Source organism: Etheostoma cragini, chromosome 3, assembly GCF_013103735.1.
Source record: "Etheostoma cragini isolate CJK2018 chromosome 3, CSU_Ecrag_1.0, whole genome shotgun sequence".
NCBI classification, from domain to species: Eukaryota; Metazoa; Chordata; class Actinopteri; order Perciformes; family Percidae; genus Etheostoma; species Etheostoma cragini.
Window position 1 is genome coordinate 12732223 of NC_048409.1, and position 24708 is coordinate 12756930.

The window sequence follows — 24708 nt, forward strand, 5'->3', positions numbered from 1 at the left end:
ATGACGTTGGTGTGTATTTGCACAGCGTCCGACGGGCCAGGCAGGTAATGATATCATTCAAACTCCTCAGAAACCCTGGATTGTGTAGTTTGACAAATGATGTTTTCTTTTCACAGCTCTGGAAGCCCTAAAAGCGTCGCTTAGCTAGCAGACAGTCAGTCGTAATTCAGAACAAGTTTGGTTGTAATTTTACTTCAAACGGACATTACCATATTTTGCATATTTTACTCCCAGGTTCAGCACAAGCGAGGCAGTCCGGAGTGGCTGCATTTTAATGGAGACGCTGTCAAAAACACCCGGTGCTGATGCTACGCGGGAGAAGGTAGCTTTGACGTTACTACACATAACGTTAGCCTACTTTATCTTAAAATGAAGAGTTAAATCTGTTCGCCACCGTTTATGTGACCAAAAACGAAAAGCTACCCAGCAGCAATTGCTATAACTCAGTCCAGCTGATGTTGCAGACCAAAAAAAGTATAACGTAACAAAGTTTCACCTTAATGTGTAGGCTATATTTGACTTGAGCAGGACAAAAACTCATGTTGGAACTTTAAGGTCAGTTAGAGCATGGAATTTAAAGGTTGTTCTCCATTACTTCATTTGCTGATTGAATGATGAAATGGCTAATACCATCACTGCAATGTCCCCATTTTTCGTATATTGGAAATATGCAGTAGATATACAATATTTGCCATACATTTTGGATGCTGTTCAACATTTAGCCCCTTTTCTCTGTAGGATCTCTGTCCACCACCAGCACCCGCTGGAGTAGTATCTGACAGCCTGTCACTCCCATCTTATAGAGAGTATCCTGCTCACCGTCCCTTCATTAACACACTTTTGCACACACACCCCAAAACACGCACACGTCTGTCGTGTCGACCTCCATCACCCAGCAAGGCATTCCCAGAGACCAGCAGTGCAGGTAACTTTAATTTGGGTATCTGTGTGTGTTATTTTCCCTCTACGAAGTTTCCATTCAGGTATCGTGGTGTTTAAGAGCTCCATGGTTACAGCATGTGCAACATGATGCCGCACTACTTGAATGTCTGTTTCCCTGACATCTATTCATTGTTTCACATTATCCTCCCTCTCTTCCTATACCCTCCTATTCTTCCATCCACAACTAAATATCATATCTTATTACACCACGACTATATTCATGCCCTAAATGTATATTATATCCCCGTGTGCATCACATTCTTACATCAAATCTCTCTTACACACAATCCATGTGTCTGTGCATGTGCAGAGATCTTATCTGCCTTGAGGAACCTCCAGGAGAAGATCAAGAAGCTGGAGTTGGAGAAAGGACATGCAGAGCACAGTCTGCACACTCTGGGGGAAGATGCATCACACACATATCTGCAGCTTGATCAAGTCACACAGAGACTCTTAAAGGACCACACAGACACAAAAAGAGAGATAAGTGGCCAGTCCAACTGCAATCCAGGTGGATGTATGAATACGATTTTATAACGCATTTATGTTTCCTCTTATTCCTCATGACTTAAGGTGTCTCGTTGTTCCTCTCGACAGTGTTGATCACCCACCTGGCCGCTGCAGAGTCTCGCTGTGTGAAGCTGGAGCGACAGCTGGATCACATGAGGAGGATGTTGCGCAATGCCAAGGGAGACAGGACCAGCCTGCTCAAACAGCAGGTCAGCCCAGTGTTCCCTAGTGTCATAGGCTGTGATGCAAGACTCTTCCCTTAAAAATTAATAAGGAAAATGTAAAGAAAAAACATGTCTAATGCAATGTTTATGAGTTATAGCTCTCATGTGTGAGTAAGTATATTTGTAGAACTGCATTAATTGTTCTCTACGTTTTCAGGTTGCCATGGAGACAGCTAAGTTAGCTGATCATCAATCCGACGCAGTGTCTGAGCATGCCCAGTTGGAGAAGCTGGAGCGACTGGAGCAGGAGTATTTGAGGTTGACTCGCACACAAACCAACACTGAGGTACACACAGTGACATTACAGTTAGAGTTGTTACTGTTGGCTCGAAATTGTTCATTTCTATGCAGACCAAATGACACTAAGTCCTCAAGAACAAACAAACTAAACATTGATTAGTGACGCTTTGTCCCATGGCTGAATGACATACTGCTTCCAGAAATCTAGGGCTGAGGTTCCTAAAATAAGGGGTGAAGAAAACAAAATAAAAGAAAGTTATTTGACTTGAAATTATTACTTAAAATAAAGTAAGTCCTTAAAACACTTTTACCTCTTCAGGCCCAAATTGGAGGTGGAAAAGACACTCTTTGGTTAAAAGTCCAGTGTGTTACGTGTTTAGTTCATCAAAATCTGTGTTGCCCGTTTACAAACTTTTTCTTTTTCATGAATATTTACCACCACAATCAATTCTAAGTATTCCTGTTTACTTGGGATTTTACATTTCACCTGTATGAACTGGGGTAGACACTCCATATTCATGCGCCATCTTGAAATACGTTAGCCTGTAAGGGACATACAGAACATACTGCTCTGTCGTTCACGTTTTCGCTGTCACATGATAAACTCACAGGTGCTGCTAATGCTGCTAAAGGGTGTCGTCGCTTCCCGGCAAGTTTGAAGGAGTAAATCTGGAGGACCAAACATATTCATAATTAATTGAATTTTAGGAACAGGAGTCTTTTTCTGCTCCAAGAAAAAGAAAATGGATATCGAAAAGAGCAAAGGGCCGACTTTTTGAAGCGGGAAGGCTACCTAGCTGTAGAGAGTTGATTGCAATATATGATCTCAGAGCAAGATGGGGGAAATTCTTACTCATTGGAACTTTTAAACTGCTAAAAATTTAGTGGGTATTTATCATTTCAAAGTGTCACAAACCAAACCCTGAAGGTTCAAAACCAGTGATCTAGCTCCGGATCCCCAGATCAGTTCAGAGGTCACAAATCCTAGACTCTGATTTAAACTTCTTTATATTATAATTTCACAGTATGGTCTCCATTAACCAGAATTTTGCTGAAAAAATTTATTCTTATACTGTTCTTATTATCACAATAATGATTGTGCGTGTCTGACTATGTCAGTTGAAGATTCGGGAGCTGGAGATGAAACTACACGAGGAGGAGCACCAGAGAAAGCTGGTCCAGGATAAGGCCAATCAGGTAACTTGGCTTTGTATTTATCTTGAGCTACCATAACCGCTATTTACAGATTGTAATGTTTTGAAAGGAAGCTTAGTCTATTGGTTATCGCTTTATGCTAAATGTAAATTTAGAAATTTCCACACACTCACTTGGACACTGTTTTTTGTGTGTTCCTCAGCTACAGACCGGTTTGGAGACCAATAGAATATTGCTGCAGTCAGTGTCACCTTGCCTGTCCAGCAGACAGTCCAAAGAGAAGAAGTCCAATTCAAAGGTAAAGAACTTTGCAGGTTTTTACTTCTTTTTTCTGAATCTTACTTGTCCCTTTTATACATTAGTAGATGTTTGAAGAAATTGTCAAAAAAGTCAATGCACATTCCAGTTTGTCTGCTCTCAAAAAAATACTCAATGATTCATCTTGGTGTCATTAAAAAAAAGTAATGTTTTTGATGGTGGTTAGAAGAACTAATCAGTTAAATATTGATAGTAAATGATCAAAAACAATCCTTAGTTCAGGCCTACTTCATACTCACAAAAGTACATTTTTCCTGTGGATCTTCGTTTTGTTTATGTGGGTTTTTGCTTTCCAGAAATCTTCCCCACAGCGGTCGTCCTACACAGAGCCACATTATAGACTGAGCCTCAGAGATGTACCTTTTGTTGCTGGAACGGTAGTATGAGAACATATGCACTTGTGGTTTTAGCGTTGGAATGAAGTGGTATTTAGTTTTAATGCTGCACTTCCCTCACACAATCTCTTCTTCTCATCTACTACCTGACTTTCAGTCGGTAGGCTGCAGCCACTCTGTCAGAGCAAACGTCCAGTCCGTTTTGTCTCTCCTGAAGCGACACCAGCCACACCTCTGCAACAGCCGCGTCCTCTCCTCAAACAGCTATGAGACGGGTAGTTTCAGGCATTCAGACAGCTCCTCTTCGTCCTCGTCCACTAGCGGGCAGGAGCTATCAGAGCTGCTGCAAGCACTACAGGAGGAGCTGCGGCTCATGAGCTTGTGAGTATATAAAGCTTAATTGCAAACACAGGTCCATATTACACATCATACAGTATAAAAAGGAGATTGAAACATACCAAATTATTCCATATTCACCTACAGGATATATAGACTATTGCACCCACGTGGTCTTAATCTCGAGGTGTATCTATAACAGCTTTTCAGAGGACTGACTAGAGCTTGACCTATATGGTTCTCTGACTTGTCCAGACAACACATAAAACTAAACATCAGTTGTGTTAAGATCAGCTGTCTCTAGTGGACACAAACAGCTGCCTGGCACTATGCCACCTAGGGACACCAAGCAGCAGCCTCATTGCATCATTGTATGCTACCTTGAGCCTCCGCATGCTCTTTGGCTTATAGTGCGACCACAGTCGAGCAGTATATAGCGGTCTAACGTAGGTTCTAAACAGGAGCACTTCCCAGAGTCCACAGCCCATAGAAAGCATCCTTATAAGCAGTAAAAGCAGTCGGAAAAGTTGATTTCTTGTCCTCATCCCTTCTAACTATCACTATATGGCTTTTCTTAGCGTTATACTTTGTCATAATCAAGGCCATACTGAAAACACACCTTCAGCATCTGCTGCAGCCCGGCACGATATGGACAGAGCAGGACCAGGTAGTCTGCATACATCTGATGATTAACGGTAGCGTTGCCCACAAGACAGACAGTTTTTAACCTAAGACATAAGGAGAATACCTCATTGCCAAACTCCATTGCTAACACAGAATGGAGCAGACAAAACATTGTCCCATTTAACCTGAAACGTTTAAACATACATACCAAAACACAAACATTCTCACTAAAACTTTAGGGGCACCTCAATCTAGCAATTTTACAAACAATTGTTCATGGTTAATTCTATCAAATGCCTTTGAAGCATTAATGAAACATAGGAATACAGATGAATTCAGGCCTGTGTACCTGGACACAATCTCTTTAAGAGCACAGATACACAGGTCGGTTCCATGCTTTCTTTTGAACCCAAACTGACTGTCAGAAGTATGGTCTGATGAGTTCTATAAGGAATAAATAGCTGAGAATAGTGTAAAATTTGATTCTCTGTTTGCGTTGCAGTGAGCAGGAAGAGTTGATGAGGCAGGAGGAGGCCAGTGTTTCCGACCAGGAAAGAAAAGAATTTCAGAGGGAACAGGAGAGGCTGCTGCTGAAAATGGAAAGGAAAGGAGAGCAGATCAGTAAGCTCTACAAACACAAAACACAGGTAGGTTTTCACACAGAAGGAATTCACTTCACACAAAACCAAAGTTCAAAAGTGTTTTCCTTTACCTGTCTCCTACTAGATGAAGAAGTTAAGAAAGGAAGCTAATTCCAGGCGCAACAGTGGGAATGAGGCGAGAGTCAGTACCACAGTGTCCACCAGAGGTTGCTCTAAAGTTAGACCAGGAGAGAGGAGCAAGAGGAACCTGAGGCTGCTGAGGGACATGAGGGCTCTGCAGACCTCATTACGGACCTGAAACTCACCAGTATATGAACACAGCACATTAGCTTAAATGTTTTGGTGCTATCAACCTACCATTATTTCACCATCAACACAGGCCCTGACTGGTTTTGTTTTTAATGTATTCAAAAGATTGTAACACATCTAAAAAGATCAACCAGACCTAAGCATCTTGGCTCAAACATCTCCCTGCATCAGGTCGTTTGTTTTACTTGCTTTTTAAGTCCTTTACCAGCAGAGGGCATGGCATTCATAATCCCATTTTAACTATTATACAATTGAAAATCCATTGAACGCTGGAAAATATATTTAGAATGTGTTATTTTATAGTTTTTTCGGCATGGAAACCTATTTTACAATAATGGACAACCTGGACATAAACAAATCTCAGAATAAGTAAGACAAAATCCCAGGTTGCTTGATTCCAGTTTCTCACATCATAAATATTGATAAATCGGATGCAACAGCAATTGCGTAGCGTAAAGAAACTGTAGTGATGAAATGTTTGAATGCAATTGAATGTTGTGCTGAAGGACCTAAAAATACACTGAACTCTATTCAGTCAATATAACTGAACTCCCTTGATTGGTCACATTGTTGACGTTCAATGTGTATTTGCACACGTGTGTTATGATCTGAATATTTAGTAATTATTTCTACAAATATCTTTAGGAGGACTTTGTTATTTTTTGACAATTATGCAAAACCTATTTTTGAGTGAAAACATTTCTCTAAGAAATAAAGTATGTTTCCACATGACTACATTACTGTTATTTGGTTATTTTGGAGTTGTTAGGTAAAGTGTGTGTGTGTGTGTGTGTGTGTGTGTGTGTGTGTGTGTGTGTGTGTGTGTGTGTGTGTGTGTTTGTGTGTGCGTGTGTGTGTGTGTGCGCTGGTTCTATAGACCGCTGTTATTTATAACCAGAATACGTTCATAGAGACCTTTTTAAAACAAATTAACAGCAACTTTTACTTAGCTTTATACATTCAAGCAAACTTTTTCTTAAATTTAATTAATATTAACAACCAGTAAAATAATAGACTTCATAATTTATTCAGATTTTATCTTGTTACTTTTTTATGAATTCTAAATGTGAAGCACAGCTTCTTTTTAAAACTATTTTGTGACATTAATTATAAATGCTTAAAAACGTGCACGGTCGTGTTTAAGAAAAAAAGACCAATAAACACATGCTTCACTTTATATGGATGTATTATCAACAGTATGGATTTAATAACACCTCGCTGGTAGTTAAAAACTTTGGCGAGGAGACGTGGGTCAAACTCGGGTAAAGGACATTTTCTCTACATATTTACTAAGATGTGTTACAGTGCATGCTTATCTCCCTACTGATTACTTTGTGCAGCTGGTAATAAATACATCACTTTCATATTTCAACAGTTTTCATCTTTATTATCATGACCAAAGTAAAATAAATCCACTCTTCCTAAAATCGGGGATGAAGCTGGAGTCCAGGATACTGTCCTGTCATATGAAGTATATAAAGATGAAATCTCCATGCAGTTATTAGCAGGAACATGCAAGCTCCTGGGTAAATTAATTACTGTGTGTTGATGTTTTGTTTTAATATTGAAAATTACCAATCTTGGTCATTTTTTAATTGAGAAATAACTAAATTTGCTTGTCTTATATTTTCCTGCTTTGGTGGTTTGTTGTTGGCAGGCGTGAAGCCAGAGGTTGTCTTGAGGCCGTTTGGAGAATATTTCTGATGTCCACATTTCCTAGGACTTTGAAATATAAAAGCTTTGTTATCCAGAAGCAAGGGGAGATCGAGGTGAAGGGGAAGGGCAGAACGACCACTTTCTTTCTTGAAAGGAACATGGGAGTCAGCGAGCAGCAGATAATGGGTCTCTAAGACCTGGATACTGGGATGGACAGCCAAATGACCTACAAGCCAAGTCTCCACAGAACTGGTCTGTTTCATGTCTGACTCGTTCCTCTAATTCAGTGGTTCCCAAACTTCTTTCAGCTCAAGACCCATAAGAGGAATTTGGTGTCTTCCCCGGGCCCAAATTTACGGAACAAAACCATGAATTTAAATTTATGTGAAGTAGATTTGTTCCATTATAAAAGTAAACGAAAATAGAAAAAGGTCTCTATTCTCCTTTCTGTGTCTCACCCCTTTCTCAACTCATTTTCTTATCCCTTCCCATCATCCCTCAGTACCAACACCAATTTTTTTTTAAAATAATGCTGATTTGAATTTAATGAGATGTGTGTGTCTGGTTGAAGATATCAACCAGCTGATCTAGTCTGTGGTTCGGTTATTGAAAGTGCCATTCTGAGGTCATGCTGAGCATTTAGTCTGTTCTCTGCCAATTGGCAACCCAATAAAACGGGTCTACGACCCATTTTGGGTCCCGACCCTAAGTTTGGAAAACATTGCTCTAATTCTACAGCTAGTGATTTAGTCTGTATCCTTTAAATTGGGGAATAAGGACTTTCAATTGCTGAATTGTTTCCTTTTTAATTCCCTGCTGCTGTCTTCATCAGCTATACATCAGTCTCTTTCCCTCTCTCACTCACTTTATTCCTCCGTTGTAGCTTTTCAGAGGCAGAGTAAGGATGGCCTTTGCTTGATCCCCATGAAATATGGTAGCTGAGTCATTCCACACGTTTGAACCCCAGATCTGCCCAGCCATCAAGCTCCAGGACTCAGAGAGCTACGGAAACTTGCACACTGATGATCAATCAGAGGATGGCCACAAGACCGGTTAAAAGATAGAGATGAATTTGGCCAAACAGAAGTAAATACAAATATGGATGGCTTACAGAGTGACAGCCATGTGGACACGGAGGAACAGCTGATTACCAGTGGATTGGAAACCAACAATCAAGGCACACACACTTACACCAGGTTCTGTGTGGTCCTGGGAGCTGTAAATTACTTGCGGAACGGCTACATGACTATACATGATTTATCAGCCAAAGTGCTATTGAACACCAGCCATTGTCAACAAAGCTTTGGAGTAAATGTTATCATTCTCCCTATGAAGCCATTACATCAGCTAGATTCAGCATTGATCATTGTTTCCCTTGAGTAACTGTGTGAAGATGGATGTAGCACATCAAATAGTACATTAAAGTTGACAGTAAATGCTTTGCTTGTAGCCCATGTATCTGTCTGGCACATTAAATAATAAATGCATTTTGTCTGTCAGTGATTGACTCTCCATCAATCCAATAGGCACGGAAGGTAAAAACATTCAATTACGTGACTTTTCATTTTCAAACCAGCAAAATCTGCATTATATCCAACTAGAGGTAAACCCCTAATTTTAAAAAGTTGTATTGTTAAGTTAATTTTAAGTATAATGTGTCCTGTCCAATTAAATGTGTTTGTACAACACAAAATGAAGATATATCCATTCTTAGAAATACTCAGAAATATTTATTTTGAGATTTAATGAATACAATAAATGAGCTTCTTAAATTTTGCCAAAAATTATTCATAACACTGCATATATCATATGTAATAGCTTATAATGACTGTTAAAGGGGCCTTACTTACATTTTTTATATTAGTATGCCAAACACTTGTATATTTACAGGGAGCCTTCTATACACAAAGGCTTACACTACCGTCTGTGATGTGTACTATACACACTCTTTAGGAACACATTGAAACACACATGTGGCCCCTTGATTACCCATTTTAGTTTACATGGTGAAAAGAAACAAAGATGATTACTGACTATTGAGTCTGATTTTGCTCACGAGGCCTGAGTTAGTGACCACAACTCAACGTAAAAGGGCCGTCACCTGCAGGTGTGTGTCCTACTCTGAAACGACACCCGAGGTTGGGAGAGGAGTCCAGACATCTGATCCTCGCTGCAGAGGGCCCCGTGTCACTGTTAACCGGGCCCGGATTACGATGGCCGGATGAAAACAACACCGGTAACCAGATTCTTCTGTTTGTGTGGTCAGGTGTGATAAAATCGGTCGGCTGGCTCACTCATTAAGAGCCCAATCAACACGGACCTAAATGAAGAGGCTAGCTTGTTTTGAGGCTTGGTTCATGTGTGCATTTTTGTCTCATCATGGCCACATCCTAAATCTTCAAAAGTGCTGCTTCTCTCAGGATTCTGTTTCGGTGATGGAAGTCAGCTCAGTGATTTTAGGCTCCTCCTGGTGTTTGGTCAGAGCTGGCCGGTTGGTGTAAATATCATCCACAGGTAGAAGGAATGTGACAGTTTTTACCTTGGCCCTGAAAGGTCAAAGAAATCACAGTTTTGTTTTGTGGCTACCAAGCCCCAGCGTGGAAAAAGGTGTATGTAGAGAGACGACATAGCTTTAAATACATTAAAACTGATCAGTAATGGGAAAAACTTTCAAAAACCTCCAACATAAACCACATTTTATACAAAAATGTTGCTTTATAGCTGCATTTTTGGATGAAAAGAATATGACAAGCCTGTCTGTACCTGTTTTTGTGTACATATTCTTGCAGGGAGTGCCTGTTGGTAACTTGTGTTACTTCTCCTCTGACTGAGATGCTCTCTTTCTGTAATCTTCTCCATCCAGAGTCACTCTGCTGTGCCCTGTCGGTCCTTCCCTCTGTCATGGTCACACCAGACAATTTGGAGCTTATGGAGTACCTTCGTACAGTCATGACACTGTTCTCTGTAAAATAACATGAACATGGTGCGTTGGAATGGATTCATTTCCACAGTGCATAGATAGCTATGGAAAGAAAAAACTAGGGACATTTTCTCATATTCAACCGTCATGTGATTTTTCTCCACAAGTTTAGAAATGTAATCCATTGCCATGTCTTACAATTGACTCAATTTTAGTTGTACCTTCCTCACATTGTGTTGCTGTAAATAGAAAGTGCATTCATGTTAAAATGTTTCCATTAGAGGCAATTGAGTTGCATAATGGGATGACCTCTAACATAATAAAAAGGGTGATGTGGAAACGTCATTCACTGGTCTTAACAGACAGTGCTGTGGTACATTTTAAAAATTAAATATTATGTCACATTTTTTCTTTTTATAACAATTATTATACTTTACAATTCAGACATTAGTGCTATTGGGATGTGGCGTATAACCTTTGATGTATATGGCGCTGTTCTGATAATATTTTATACTTTAAAAGGAACCCCTGTGCAGTAACTCCTACCTGTATGTGGTCTCTCCAGGACTGGCAAAGACGCATTTCGCCTCAGGGTTACATACGGGTTTTCCTCCATTCCCGCCCGCTGCTCTGTTGCTGAAAACACCGGGCCGGCTTCTGCTGGCATGGCCTTAAATGAACGATGCCCGTCGTCTCCCCGCAGCTCTCGGTTCTCCGCCTCCAACTTCTTGATTTCATCGCGCATCTCCAGGATGACGTGCGCCAGGCTGCGGCTGCTCGCCATGGCGCTGCTGCTGCGCTGCCAGTACCACGGCTTCCCAAAAACCGGCGGCTCGTGCAGGAGAAGCTCACCGTGCTGCTGGGGTTTTAACATGCTGCTCCTAAATAGGGTGTTGTGGTCCTCCCGCTGTGTGCCTCAATCTCAGTCCAGATCTTGTTCTGGGGAGATTATGGCGCCTTTCACCACTTATACAGCTGGAAGGGCTCCGGTGATCAGCCAGCAGCACACCACGGATGATTTATTAATCAGCCCCGGCGTCCAGTTACAGGAAAACCAAGCAGGGGTCGGAAATGAAATGTGCACTGCACTAGAGCTTGAATGGCGGGAGACTCACTAAACATACAGAATCTCTGAAATAGCTAAAGTTTATGACAACTTCTTGGTTCTACAGCATGTGTAGCAACTTCATGTTTTAGCCCAAGAGAAGTTGGAGAGGATCAGATTTGTTTATGTGCTTTTTGGCACCTCACTCTTCCTCTTGTAATGCCCATGTCTCTGTTGGGATTACAAGATCCTCCCTCTAAAATATTAATCACATCTCTCAGCAAAGATAAATCAAGGAAAGAAACTGAGAAAGTATCAGTATTTGCTTCTGTTCTGATAGTTATGTATATGATCATTTATATAAGAAAAGAAAGATCAAATTGATCAATTATACATTATTAGACTGGATTTATGGCTTTTAAATGCACAACTGGGAGTCGATGCACAAAGAGGTTTCTTTAATTTCACTCAGAAGAAAGGGATGAGACATGTGGGGGGTTGGCCTCTAATTCAAGCTTACTAAATATGTTGTCCTCAGTCTCATGAATATGCATTGATAAATAATAAGAGGAGGAATCACTGCAAAAAACATCAGACAGAGTCAGACCGCACAAGGGAAACAATTACAGATTATTACTCTCATCGGGGCCTCCACAAATCCAGAACTATGGGCAGGTGCTGCCAGGGGAGCTCATGTGGCCACATGTTCTAACCCATTATAAACAGACCAGACAGTCTCTAAGCACCTGACTCCAACATAAAAAGAGGTATACACTGCCCACATTCTTTAAAATAATAGAAGCATTTTTTGGCTACCAGGTATAAAACATTTTGTCGTCTGTGACCCAGACTGAATGTTGATGGCTCAGAGCAACCTGACCCCACCAGAGTCTAGGCCACTGGGAGGGAGACAGGCCGGTCTGTAGAGGAGAGAAACCCAATCAGCCCCTCTTTCTGGTTCACAAAATAGGCTGCAGAGAGGGAGGGAGGTGAGAGAGATGAGACGGAGGAGAGGAGAAATGCCGATTGGCTCGAAGGAAAGGAGTTTGTGAAGAAGAGGCAGGAGGTCATGAAACTCAATCTGCTGCACCTCAGGTGTGCGACCACAAAGCGCGAGTGAAGAGACAGACGTCTGAATGTGTCAGCCGTCTTGTCAGGCAGAGATAAAAACAGACAAGTGAGAGAGATGGAGGACCGCATGCTGTCTTTTACCACCAGCTGGATGTTCAGGTGCTTTTTATGCACAGTGCACCAACCTTAACCTTAGCATGCTTAGCATCAATAAATAAACTACCACTCTGCTGCTTGCTCTCTCTCTATGGTCCGTAATTATACCCATCTGAAAAAGTGACACCAGATCCCATGGAAAACTGCTCAATGTCAGTCATTTCACTTTCAATAAAACTTCATATATCCCGATAACACTTTGCTTCACCCTGGACCCACTGATGTTACCCTTCGCAGTTACAGAAAGGCAAACAGACCATGAACAATAATATAGGTCCAACACAAAGCTACACTAAGGGTCATTTTAGTATTGTTATGGAGACGCTGTTCTTCCCCGTCCTGTGTGTGTGTTCTCTCTTTAATTAGTTAAGTGAACCCTGCTATCAATTAAATTGAATTATTCTCTTTACTCATTCCTATTTTCAGATGGTGTCCCAACTGCCCAAACACTCGTAAAATAGTGTGTTTGGCATGTCAATTATGGTTAAAGTGAAATACAGAGTTGAGAATGAGCACGTGAAGCACAAATGAAAAAAAAAACTCCAGGGTAAACACAATGGAGACAGTCTGAAGTCAATAGACCAAAACAACACACAGGCACATAGCAGGGATGATGAGAGCCTCCATGGCTCTGTCAGATCAACACAGGCTGCTGAGATTTGGATTCATTTTGGCCACTGACTTTGTTCTAACCCCTCTGACTTTGAAAAAGAAATCAATGATCCAAAACACAAAAGTGTTGCTTTTGGAGTCTGTCCATTTAGTTAGAGCAGGATTACTGAACAGCAACAGTAATCCAGGACATTTGATTTGATCCCACAAGCCAATGTGCCTCACATTTCTAGGTGTAAACATAGCAGCGCAGGCCCTGTGACGGTAGAGGGAGATGACACCACAGGTTGACCTAAATGCATTTCTTCTGGTCAAAAACAATCCTAATCTCTTTTATCTGGATGATTTGATGCAGCAGCGCCTTTTCATCTTTGACATGTAAAAGCAGACAATACAGAGTACAACTCAAGAATAAGGATATGAAAGTTGAAGATGTACTGTAGTTTCACGCATGACAAATGGTGGTTCAACCTCTACTAAGCTGATTATTAAGCCTACATTACTGTATCTGTTCAAATTGGAAAGAATATAGTTGGTATCAGGTGATGATGGATTTCAAATTGTATACAGCCGCTGCCTTTTATCTTGTGCACCATGGACCAAGGCAAAAAAGTGATTTTCTTCTTTTTTTCAGTTTGCTCATTACACATTTCTATTGCACACATTTCAATCTATTGTCCAGGTCAAGGACCTCACAATTATCTATAATTAGCTGCCTTCTGCTTTCAGGTTCATTCAACAGACAGGGTATTAGAGGCTGCTGTGCACAGCTGCAGCCAAGGCACAATTTCATTTTAAAAAGCTATTTTATCCCATTCAAACCTTGATTAATGTGATCAACATACAGAGGAATATGAGCAGTACAGTGAGAGGAAGGGTGATCTGCTAAGGTGTAATAGAAGACGTGATTGTAGCATCACTGACAGGACATCAGGACAGTGGATGAAGTGGAAAATGACTGAGGTATAAGCATACATTTTGGACATTAACCAAATTTTATTTAAATGTTATACATAAAACTTCAGTTTTTGTTCCTTTTTTTAAATTCAGCTAAACAAATATTTATATATTGTGTATTTTATATAAAAAAAAGAAACATGTCAAACGTTTTAAATATTAATATTTCTTATTTACAATTCAAAACAGTACAGGAAATAATAACAATAACAATGCAATTTCAATCATAAAAATGTTACAAAACAGTTTTTTTTGTTTCCATTTCGAAATCGGTAAGCTGATATTTCCAGAACGTTAGCAAGGATACAAAGTAGCAATGTGGAGCTGCTCTACATTCAAACAGGAACTGGAGGTGCGTTCAACTCTTAAGATGCTTCGCTAAAAAAACTTGTAATCCAATTTTTTTTTCTTTCACATTAGTCATCTTAGGAGATCTCTTGAGATAGTTTGAAGTACGATGATGTTCCAGAGAAAAAGGGTAAAAACTGTCATCAAAACGCACCAGAGAGCTATTTTACATGTCTGGTTGATCGCACCTCGAGCTCGGTAAGGTCACTGTTCTCTAAAAGGGACTGGGTTGTGGAGAGAAGGCGCATGTTGTGGGGTTGTGTGTGCGAACATATGAACTGTGTGTGTTTTCTTGTGTCTTGTCTTGAGTGTGTCTGTCAGTATATAAGCTGATGAATCAGTTGGCAGGGCAGGGGGAATCCATACGACACATGGATCGAGTCTGTAAAACCAAAACAAACAGTAGCTAACAGTCCAGCAGCCTGGCCTCTACTGTAGATAGTCAACGTTGAACGACAGAACTACAGACTATCACGACCACAGTCTACAATCTTCTTCCCTTATTTTCTCTACAATCACCATCAGTCACAGTTCCACTAGCCTGCTGCTCCTTGCAGCAGGAAACAACTACAGTCAGAAACAAGCAAATGAGCCTCTTTTGAGGTTCAAACTGGCTCCCCGAAGCCATTTATGGCGAGGTAACAAAATGTCCTCCCTGGCCAAAGGATTTCTTGCGAGTCTATTGGCCATTTAGTAGGCGCTGTGCCGTTCCGTTCCTGGCTGTCTTGTGTGAGGAATCTGCACGAAAGCAAGAATAAAGAAGCTTGCATTGGAACAGGAAAATTCAGAAGGAGGATTAGTAGTTTGGCTCTTGGATAGACTGGCTGTGAGATATGGGGGAGCGATAAAGTGGGGTAAGCAAGTAGCAAGGTGACAAGATGTCTTTTATGAGGGAATTGGATGTCGTGACCTACCGGTCTTAGAAAGAGTGGACAGAGAGCTGTTAGAGAGAGAGGAGGTGTTGGCAGCAAGAACACTTTTTTGTAGCTGTAATGACAGGAAAAGTTGGAAAAGAAGTAGAGGAGACCATGAAGTAAAAACAGAAGCTGATCCACATGAAAATGCTTCCATAAAATGAAGTATAGGAAGAGATGATGCTCATAATGCCATGCAAATGAGCAAGAAAACAAACAACAATGTGGCAATGACATAAGTCTGGACATTGATTGGTCATGGCACAGTGAGTGAGACCTGTTCATTCATGATGCCAGACAGCTCAGTCAACATGTCCCGGTAGTGCGCTCTCATCTCCTCCTGGTACTCCAGCTGGTCTTCCTTGATGAGACGCTCATTCACATCCAAAGCCTGACCGCAGGCTTCTGCAAACTGCCTGCAGGGCGCCAACCAAGTTCGACTGATTAATTATCATGTCATTGAACCTGACCTTTAATGATCTATATCAGGATTGTTTTTTCAAGAAGTAACACTGTCAAAAACTAATAGGATCTAACAAATTATTGCCAATGAACAAACAAACTGTTTTGTTTTGGGAATGTTAGGCCTTTGATTGACAGAGCAAGTGAAGACAGGGAAGGGGTGAGAGAGTGGGGAATGACATGGGTTGGAATTGAACGCTGCGGTAAGGACTGAAACTTTGTGCATGAGGCCCACGCTGCCTGGGCTCCCCATAAACAGGTTTGCAAGATGCTTTTTACTCTTTAAGGGTTTACACTATAAAAGAGATTGCTGCATAAATCCTAATGTGTAATATAGGACCAGACATCAAATAGGAACTGCACTTTATGGAGGTTTTCCTTCACTTTAATTCACGTGTATTTGACATTTGAAATTTCCTTGGATATCGTAATGTCGTGATGTGACATAAGTGTTGTCTTTTCCTGGTTTTAAAGGCTGCATTAAAGCAAAGGGATGTCATTTTCTAAACTTACCAGACTGTTCCAGCTGTTCTATTATATGCCTTTTCCCCACTTAGACATTATGTCCACATTACTCATGAGTATTTATCTAAAATCTAAGTGTGAAGATATTTTTGTGAAAGCACTAATTGTCTACCCTAGAATTTTGCAGCAATATTGATACTGAGGTATTTGGTCAAGAATATGGTGAAATCTGATTTTCTCACCCAGCCATGTAGTCTCTTCTATTTGTGCACTATTTACTTTTTTAATTTCATATATATTCTTAATCTAATTTTATTTAGTTGAAATTTTCCTGGTTGATTTTTCATTGATTTGTATTCACATTTTGTAGCATTTAAAAAGAAATGCGGCTGTTTTAATAACTGAATCTTAGGAACTAGAGATGTATTGAACTGCATTTCCCATGTGCAAGTACATGTCATATATTACACTTGTTTTGGTCTTATTAGAAGGTTGCGTTTATAGACACTCAAAATATAAAATAACATAATTCTAACCTTCATGCAAAATACATGCCTACTGCAAAATGCTAGGAACAAAATCCACAACACTTAATCCTACCTGAAGATCTCCTTGAGCAGTTTGACCTGGTTGTCTGGGTATTTCTTGGCATTCTTCTCCTCTAAAAATGCCCTGGCATAGGCCATGGGCCCGGCATTCACCTGGAAAAGGGGAGGATCAGGTGAGACCAAACAAAGCACCCATATGTCCTCCAAAAATCTAGTCTGGCTATCCCCAGATCAAGCCGAGATCAATAGATTTGATATTGCGTATTGGTCTCGGGAGTCTGCTCTGTATTTTCCCTGCACAAGAGGCGTGACCAACGGGCATAGTTCAAATGACTCTGTACGCAATTGGACAATCCGCGTACCAATCAGACAAACTACCTGGGTGATGTAGAAGCGGCATCAACGGGTTGCCGCGCTTGGGTGGCGTTAGATGGCCGCTATGTTGAATGTTAAGGTAAACAAGAAGCTGCTTGGTTGTCTCTCTTGTTATTGTTATTGTGTTACACCTGCCAATAGCGCGCCAGGTAGATAAGCCAGTTTGTGATTGGTTCACGCAAAAATTGTGAACTGAAGCAAGAGAATTAAACGTGCGGGTTTCAAGACCGAGCCGCAGGGCAAAATCAAATCGCCGGCAGAGTGGATGGGCTTTACCCAGTCTACCAAAAACCTGTATTTTGGAAGAATCCCCACCTTGACACTGACGCTGCCCTGCAGTTTCAGCTGCAGCCGGATCATGTCCACCTCCTCCATGTTGCAGAGCTGGTTGAGCTCAGAGACTTTACGTGACATCTCATCAATTGCTACCTCAATCGGGTTCATCTCTGTGCTCTGCTGCTCCACCACCTGGATGCGCTTCTTTAGGTAGGGGAAGCTGGAACTGGCTGAAGAGAGAGAGAAAAAAACCTTATGGTCAGACCAACTCTACATTGTAATTTCCTTTCAGGCAACGCTGTACACAAATACTTACTGGTCAATATGGTGCGTCTCTTGCACTGCTCCTCCACGTCTCCATGTTTCTTCCCTGACAGAGTGAACGGCGTCTCAAACACAAAGCGCTTGATGTTGTGATGTCTCTCAAAATCTGTCCTCTTTTCTTGTTGTTCTTTCTCGTCAAAGTAGGGCACCACGTACGTCACCTGAATGTAGGCAAACTTGGGGTCCAAGTCTTTTGGATTTACCTGTATTTAAAAAACGTTCTATGAAGTTATACTGTATGCCCACACATTCTTCTATAACTTGCAATAATAACAGCTAGGAAAATCATTCAGTTTTAATGTCTTAGAAGTAACTTAAACAGGCCAAATTTTGTCACCCACCTTGTTGGAGTCCTGGATCATCTTGACATTATCGGCTCCAAACTTGTCAGAGTAGAGTTTGAGTAATCTCTGGGAGATTTCCGACAGCCCTGTCAGCTTCGGCTCTTTGTAGATGAACTCTTTGCTCTCCTCCTCCTCAAAGAAACCCTACCAGAACAGACACACACATGCACACGCTTATTAGCAAGGCCAAGAGGCTTGTTACATGTATGTGTGGGTGTTTAGTGTGTATGCAATGCAAGTTTAATGTTTAAATGTTGTTTTCGCTGTCACAACAAGTTGTGAACGCGTCAGTGTGGTTTTATGTTTCCCCCTAGTGGTTTCTTGAGTCACTGGTTGTACACAAAGCCCATTACACGTGTTAGAACAACTCAGCCCTACCAAGGTGGCAGTGTTTAGTTCTGGATGGGAGAGTTCAGAGGACATATTCCAAGCAGCACTGGAGGCAAATGTCAAAGGTAATTGAGGTTATCTTCCTGTCCACTCTGGCTGTTTGACACCAGCTCTCCTTAATGTTTAGGGGGAAACAACTTTATCATTGGAGATTATAGGAAGTAAAATGGACCACAGCAAGCTTGACAAAAACCCTTCCAAGGGTAAGAGCAGCCGATGTTAATAGTGGTAGAAGGGGAAGAGAGGTAAAAGTGGTTAGCACTGAGGAAAATGAAAAAGTAAAGACAAACAAAACTTACCGCGATCTTGATATAGAATACATTTTTTTTTAAAGGAAGAAAAGAGCAGACAGAAAAAATTCAGAACACTGAATCAGATTTAAAAAAAAGAAATCTCGTTATCTTTCGATCTCCATGCCTCACTGACAAGATGTTGCATTTCTCTCCTCCTTTTCTTCAAATCTGAGAGGATTACATATTCTCACTCAGATTTTTAAACTCCCCTTGAACGCTCCTGAAGCACGACATGGAAATATTATCCACTCATTAACCAAATAGGAAACTGTGTCAAGGATCCCGGTTCTTAAAAAACAAGCCCAAACCACACACTTACTTTTTCACTGATAAAGCTAGGGATTCACAGACAATTCCCCTCTTATATCAAATATGTGTTTACCATTTTTAATGAATAAGTTCACCCATATAACAAGAAAACTATTTCCGCAATTTATCTCTGGTGGCACCTAGATCTGTGATTTTTTTTTTTACAGAGGCATTGAGATCTTCACCACTAAGATTTCTTCCATCTTTGTTTGACACACTATCTTTTCTCTTTCTTGCAGAAACAGATTCCTATTTTATGCAAAGTAGCATCGTAAATGAAAAGAAGTGTTTCTGTTTAGCCCCCCCCCCCTCCCAAAAAACAAACAAATAAAAGAAAAACCATCGTGGGGTGTTGAGTAAGACATGTGTTTGCCAAGTTGTAGGTATACAGTATTTTACTATCCACACCTACATGTTTACATTTTGGTCTTCATACTGGACCACTACGTTTATTTGTATGGGAAAGACATTGGCGACCAAATTCTGTAAGCCAAGTCTGTCGGCAATAGAGATTTAGTTACTGCTGTTGTGCTGTGGCAGAAGCAACATGTGTGTACAGATGTGGCTGTATAAGTGTTTGCTGTGTGCAGTAATGAAATGTTGCTCACCTGTCCATAGAAAGCTACGCGGTAGTAGCGACCGAAGAGCCGCTTCTCTGAATTCACCACCTCAGTCACCTTCAGGTAGGAGCGATGGATGTCATAGTACAGCTCTGACAGCCTCTGTAGGCACACACCAACACACACGTACGGTCAAACTTAGCTCAATATGCACGCACGCACAGTGGAAGGGTTAACAGTTACCTTAAAATCCCTTCTCTTTTCAAAGACGGCAATCACAGGTTTGTTGATGTCAGCGATGAGCTCGTATCTTTCTGACTTCCACAGGTAGTCCACACACAGCTCCAGCTGCTCTACCAACGTGTCCTACACAGTACAGAAGGACACTTGTTAGAGAGAAAGACTGCAACCAAGTCGCAATTATTGCAATTCCAACAGGGCATTCAACTAAGCAGGGCTCCTCTCAAATTTGCAAAAACGGTTATGATCATAAAAATGTTACTTTTGGTCATTTGTGAAGTTAAAGGTGTTTTTCACCAAACTGTTTAACATTAAAGACTAACACTGACCTCAGTATAGGGTGTGTCTTGTGTACCAGTGTCTTCCTTCATGGCACCCTCCTCCTTGACATTAGGGCTGATGCACAAAAACGCTGCCCAACCCATTGAGAACGACGCTGGGGTTTCAAACAAGTTAAAGTCAAGGCAGGTTAGCGAGCGAAAAGATATCAACTTATCCTACAGTTATGTTCAGCTTGTTAACATACAGAAACACAAACATACTTGTATAGAAATACAAGATGTATTACTGTATCACAGCCTCCGTCATAAGTCGTACCATTTTTGCAGATTGCATTAAAAACGTCAAAAGTGAGCGTGCTTCATATCAAACCTCAGTGACACTGAACATCTGATCCAGTGAGACGTGGGTGAACAGTTAAGGTCAGACAGTGACAGTATTAAGTGATAACCTGACACAATTCTATATCATTAAGGCAAGAACAGTGTGCATTAAAACATTTAACTGCAGAGTAGAGGTTGTTACGATTTGAACTGGCACCTAACAACCTAACGTCCCTTCAATCCGAACCATGTCCAACTGTCAATATCAACACCTTCCACCCTGTTCCAAGGGGCCTAAAAATGTCAGGGTACACCCACTCCCTCCCACACTCCCTTATCTCTCCATCCTTATTTTCTGCTCCCAACCCCACCACCCAGCAGGCCCCAGGCGCACACACTCACTGTCTTGATCTCGGGAGGAAGTTAGTAAGGAGCTACAGTTAAAGACAGGGCTTTCTTCAGGGGACACAGTGGACATCCTGGCCTTGTCAGCTCTCCAGTAGCCTGTTTGGTAGGAGGGGATGAGGAGGACGAGGTTTATAAAGTCCACTTGCTTTTGCCTTTAATGCTAAAGGACAAGCTCACAAATCAGTTGTGCGGCTGGCATGCTATGCAAGATATCACATAGGCTTGGTGCGTAAAGTGCATGTGAAAAGATGTCTGACACGTACAGCAAAAGATAGACACATGCTGTAGTCCAAATGAGGAAGCACATGTAAGAACAAGCATTTGCAGATAGAGGAACATGCAACACAGCAAAATGTGTAGACATCAGTCTCTATTTATACTAGTTGTGAATGGAAATGATGTTTGGATGCAATTGCCGGTTCTATATGACTAGTTGGCAGCGTGGGAATCCACCTTCATTCCCCATGAGAACCCTAATTAATTCATTTCCACCACACAAAGACACACTAAAGTCCCAAGCACACACTGTCAGGCATACACATCAACCCCTATGACGAGATGGAGGACTGATGCCTGAAAGTTCCAGTAAGTTGCTGAGTGCCGATGACCATGTTAGCAGAGAGAAAGAGAGGTTTGCTGATTGACAGAAGATGGCTGTGATTGGACTTTCTGGTTAGAAGTTACCATGTCTGCAAAGATGCGCACACTAGCAGCAATTTCAAGTATTTGAGCATACGTAAACGTGCAAACCATGCTGCGAAACGTCAAGTCACAGCAGCAGCAAGTGTGCACTGACCTCTCCTCTTCAGCGATTCAGCGATCAGGGCTGAGATGTGGATGTAGCACATGGCAGCCTGATGGGAAAGTCAGACACATGACCATTACATTTAATTCACACTTGAATAAAAAAAAGCACTTTGTGAAGTTTCTGCAGTAGGAGCACCCTGAAAAGTAGAACATTTATAACCTCTGAGAGATCGCCGTTGCGGACGTGAACCTTGGCCATGCTCTCCAGCCAGGTGCACCGAAGCTCGGGGGTGCTGGCGTAGGAGTTAGCCAGACTATACTGAAGATCCACCAGCATCTCTGGATCCTTCTCATGCTCCTTCATTTGGGCTGTGGCCATCAGAACTGTCCTGATCCTTTTGGTCAGGTCCTTTACCTCAGCAGGGAACGGAGTGTTCTGCAGAAAAAAAGGTTAAATAAACTTAATTTCTTTTTGAACAAGAAAGTAGAATGAAACACCCCTATAAATGATCATCAATGCTAATAAAGCTGTGATATAGCCCTACAACCTGATACCTTGAGTGGTGCGTCTCCGTTGGCAAAATTATTGATGATAGCCAGGGACTGCTGAAATCTCGAGCCTCCAATGCCAGCATCTGCTATCAACTGGCTCACTGCCTTAATAACCTGATGTCGACAAAGGAGTATGGAGTGAGGACGATGTCCTATTGAAACAACTAGTTAACAAAACAGAAATACTAAATTTGTTTTTGGTCCCACTGACCTGCAGATGTGAGCGCACTATTGACTTGCCCTTGGTAAACTCAAAGTTTTTTCTCATGAAAAAATACAGCAGGGCAGCTGCCTCCGTCTGGGTGGAGCTGGAACGATGGTTACAGCACTTGAGGATCTCATAGCACAGACAGCCACACATGTCCGCCTTACCCTGGAAGAATGCATTGGGGAACTACATGTACAGAAAGAGGTGAAGATGAAATCACACAAGAAACGGATTGAAATCTTCACTTAGATGTTGTATGTTTACATGGTGCATGAAGGACCTTTTGTACAAAGAGCCTGAGTCCCGCGAAGATGTGCCGTAGAGTGGCGGTTGATTGGTTGATCTGGAAGAAAAGCAAGTAGGTGTCCAGCACCTTCTTCATAAGTGCATTTTGTCCTTCATCCAGCAACAGCTGCTTCTGTATAGAAGGATAAACACATTTTACTATCAAAGTTTCAAAGGGCAACTTTTCTTCCTAACTGGTAAGTTTAACATAACTAACTAAAAGGTTTGAGTCTTCTAGCCACCAGGTGGCAGTAGAGTAACATTGGTTTGGCTTTAGAAGACACATGAAATATATGTGCATGATTTTTTTTGCAGATGTCCACATCTTTAAAAAAACAATCATTTTGGCAAAAAGCTTTGTACGAAAAAACATGTGTTGTTCATTATTATGATTGTGCAGATGTTAGAATTGTTTCTGTTATGTTTTTTAAAAATCAAGAAACAGAAAAAAAATGTGATTTGAAAACTCTGATTTGATTTATAGAGAGTAATATGAAAAAAACAAGTAGAGCCAGAAGAATTTGAAGGTGTCATATACAACCTTGAAATGATGCAAAAGCCACACAGTTAAATAGATTTTTACCCATTTACATTGAGTGATTGTCAATTCCATACAAACCGAGCCCAGATTAAACATTACAATGTTATTGAAACGTCCAATGAAATCCAGAGGCTTATACAATACATATTGTAAATACAGCACATAACAGAAATTTGAATATATTCCCTTAACAAAAGAAGAAAAATAGATGTCACACAGTAACTGTGTAGTGTGAAATAGTTTCAGGTTGTAAACTATGAAAGGACCACAGACCTTGTGATGGTGAACAAAGAGCTCCAGTACATCCAGCACAGTGAGGGCTACCTCAGTGGACATGTTTGCTTCGATATCTGTAGGACTCAGGGTGTCTCCGTCTGGAATATTCCCATCTGAAAACAGATAAACATAACTCAGTAACTTTATATTCATTTCAATCAAAGTTTGTGTGCATGCGTGCGTGCGTGTGTTACCTGTCTCCATCATGTGCAGCAGCTTTGGGTGGGTTAGAGCATTCTTGCCCCTGATGATGGGCATGGTTTGGGAGCGAGCATGCCGGTGACCTTCCCCTCCAGATGATGCCATCCTAAAGGCAACAGCAGGGATCAGCAGTTGGTGTCAATCACGGTTCAATCACATTACGTTTTTATCTAAAATACTGCAACAAATGTACTACTAAACCGTAGGGCAACCCTCTTCGGAGATTTTGAACATTTTAGAAGATAGAGGCAAAAATAAATGGCATCTATATTTCCAAGGACATGCTGTTATTGGGAGTCTATTAACACATGGTAGTAAAGACAGTGAGACTGGCAAATCACACAAAACACTGCAGGTATGAGGAGGGGCATGCTCAGAACAGAGTTACAGTCTATAACATGGAAACACACGGTGGTCACATCAATGGTGATTATACACAGGATGAGAATGTATTCATCTAAATCCAAGTTTTATTGAAGGTTGTACCTGTATTCAAAAAGCCTGGAGTTTCTTGCTATAAAAGTTACTATTTACATTTCAAGCCAGATCTCACAGACATCTTTAGCATTGAGAACAATTTCAGTAACCAAAGACTCTCAACAGAGTTTGACTCTGTCATCGTGGCTGAGGTGTTTTCATGGTGGAGGGTGATTACCATTGTGGGAAGAGGCTTGAGGTGTGGTTAGAGCCCTTCAGGGTGCCATTGGCCTGGGTGGACTGGGCCAGCTTTACTGCCGCTGCTAGCTTCCTGTTCACGAGCCAATCACATCAATGCTAAAATTAGTTAGTTTAGTGGAGACCATCATTGTTTAGTGTCCATCATTAGTCAGTTACATTAACCGATGCTGCATGCTAATGGTTGAGCATGACGGCAATCAATAGGAAATTAACCTTATAGTGCATGTGTTAACACTTTGCAAGACAGCACTATTTTTGCACTTTTGTGACCTTGTTGAATGTTTACAGCAACTAGGTCATATTGTATTCCTGTAGGCTAAACAAAATGCTAAAAGCATACTGGATCTCCA

The 24708-nt window shown here is 41.2% G+C and overlaps 3 protein-coding genes across 12 annotated transcripts in view; 1 reads left to right on the forward strand and 2 right to left on the reverse strand.

The window, feature by feature from the left end:
• The first annotated feature begins 55 nt into the window (after positions 1 to 55).
• cep57 (centrosomal protein 57) lies at positions 56 to 6131 on the forward strand. Of its 2 annotated transcripts, none has more exons than XM_034868051.1 (11): positions 56 to 322; positions 739 to 925; positions 1253 to 1453; positions 1540 to 1661; positions 1834 to 1962; positions 3036 to 3113; positions 3274 to 3369; positions 3686 to 3769; positions 3882 to 4105; positions 5187 to 5331; positions 5411 to 6131. In XM_034868051.1, the coding sequence occupies exons 1-11, from the start codon at positions 275 to 277 to the stop codon at positions 5582 to 5584; spliced, it is 1488 nt and encodes a 495-aa protein (XP_034723942.1). In that variant the 5' UTR covers positions 56 to 274; the 3' UTR covers positions 5585 to 6131. The 2 variants fall into 2 exon arrangements, with proteins under 2 accessions (XP_034723942.1, XP_034723943.1); XM_034868052.1 differs by having other exon boundaries at positions 3686 to 3766.
• A 2832-nt stretch (positions 6132 to 8963) lies between these two features.
• Positions 8964 to 12748, reverse strand: LOC117942539. Its single transcript, XM_034868057.1, has 3 exons — positions 10718 to 12748; positions 10015 to 10213; positions 8964 to 9797 (listed from the first exon to the last, which is right to left on the reverse strand). Exons 1-3 carry the CDS (start codon positions 11043 to 11045, stop codon positions 9668 to 9670), a joined length of 657 nt encoding a protein of 218 aa, XP_034723948.1. The 5' UTR covers positions 11046 to 12748; the 3' UTR covers positions 8964 to 9667.
• Positions 12749 to 14267: 1519 nt separating this feature from the next.
• dock10 (dedicator of cytokinesis 10) overlaps positions 14268 to 24708 on the reverse strand; it is a 64433-nt gene continuing 53992 nt past the window's right edge. For 3 of the 9 annotated variants that reach the window (XM_034868042.1, XM_034868039.1, XM_034868043.1), the window contains exons 39-58: positions 24336 to 24428; positions 23674 to 23786; positions 23477 to 23592; positions 22658 to 22795; positions 22381 to 22563; positions 22173 to 22283; positions 21838 to 22053; positions 21667 to 21724; positions 20865 to 20966; positions 20190 to 20296; positions 19864 to 19986; positions 19669 to 19782; positions 18758 to 18763; positions 18066 to 18212; positions 17717 to 17927; positions 17440 to 17630; positions 16802 to 16902; positions 15552 to 15690; positions 15275 to 15347; positions 14268 to 15098 (exon numbers count right to left, since the gene is read on the reverse strand). In XM_034868042.1, coding sequence (XP_034723933.1) covers positions 15040 to 15098; positions 15275 to 15347; positions 15552 to 15690; positions 16802 to 16902; positions 17440 to 17630; positions 17717 to 17927; positions 18066 to 18212; positions 18758 to 18763; positions 19669 to 19782; positions 19864 to 19986; positions 20190 to 20296; positions 20865 to 20966; positions 21667 to 21724; positions 21838 to 22053; positions 22173 to 22283; positions 22381 to 22563; positions 22658 to 22795; positions 23477 to 23592; positions 23674 to 23786; positions 24336 to 24428 — 2401 coding nt within the window. In that variant the 3' untranslated portion in view covers positions 14268 to 15039. The remainder of the gene's footprint in view (positions 15099 to 15274; positions 15348 to 15551; positions 15691 to 16801; positions 16903 to 17439; positions 17631 to 17716; positions 17928 to 18065; positions 18213 to 18757; positions 18764 to 19668; positions 19783 to 19863; positions 19987 to 20189; positions 20297 to 20864; positions 20967 to 21666; positions 21725 to 21837; positions 22054 to 22172; positions 22284 to 22380; positions 22564 to 22657; positions 22796 to 23476; positions 23593 to 23673; positions 23787 to 24335; positions 24429 to 24708) is intronic. The other 6 variants (XM_034868046.1, XM_034868047.1, XM_034868041.1 and 3 more) reach the window with 6 other exon arrangements.

Excerpts from the sequence above, each read along its gene's own strand:
- cep57 (XM_034868051.1), top strand. The coding sequence starts at position 275 with ATGGAGACGCTGTCAAAAACACCCGGTGCTGATGCTACGCGGGAGAAG. Across the intron at positions 1,963-3,035 it reads GCACACAAACCAACACTGAG|TTGAAGATTCGGGAGCTGGA; the intron begins GTACACACAGTG and ends TGACTATGTCAG. Across the intron at positions 3,114-3,273 it reads TCCAGGATAAGGCCAATCAG|CTACAGACCGGTTTGGAGAC; the intron begins GTAACTTGGCTT and ends TGTGTTCCTCAG.
- LOC117942539 (XM_034868057.1), bottom strand. The coding sequence starts at position 11,045 with ATGTTAAAACCCCAGCAGCACGGTGAGCTTCTCCTGCACGAGCCGCCG. Across the intron at positions 10,214-10,717 it reads CCTGGAGAGACCACATACAG|AGAACAGTGTCATGACTGTA; the intron begins GTAGGAGTTACT and ends GTTATTTTACAG. Across the intron at positions 9,798-10,014 it reads GAATATGTACACAAAAACAG|GGCCAAGGTAAAAACTGTCA; the intron begins GTACAGACAGGC and ends TTGACCTTTCAG.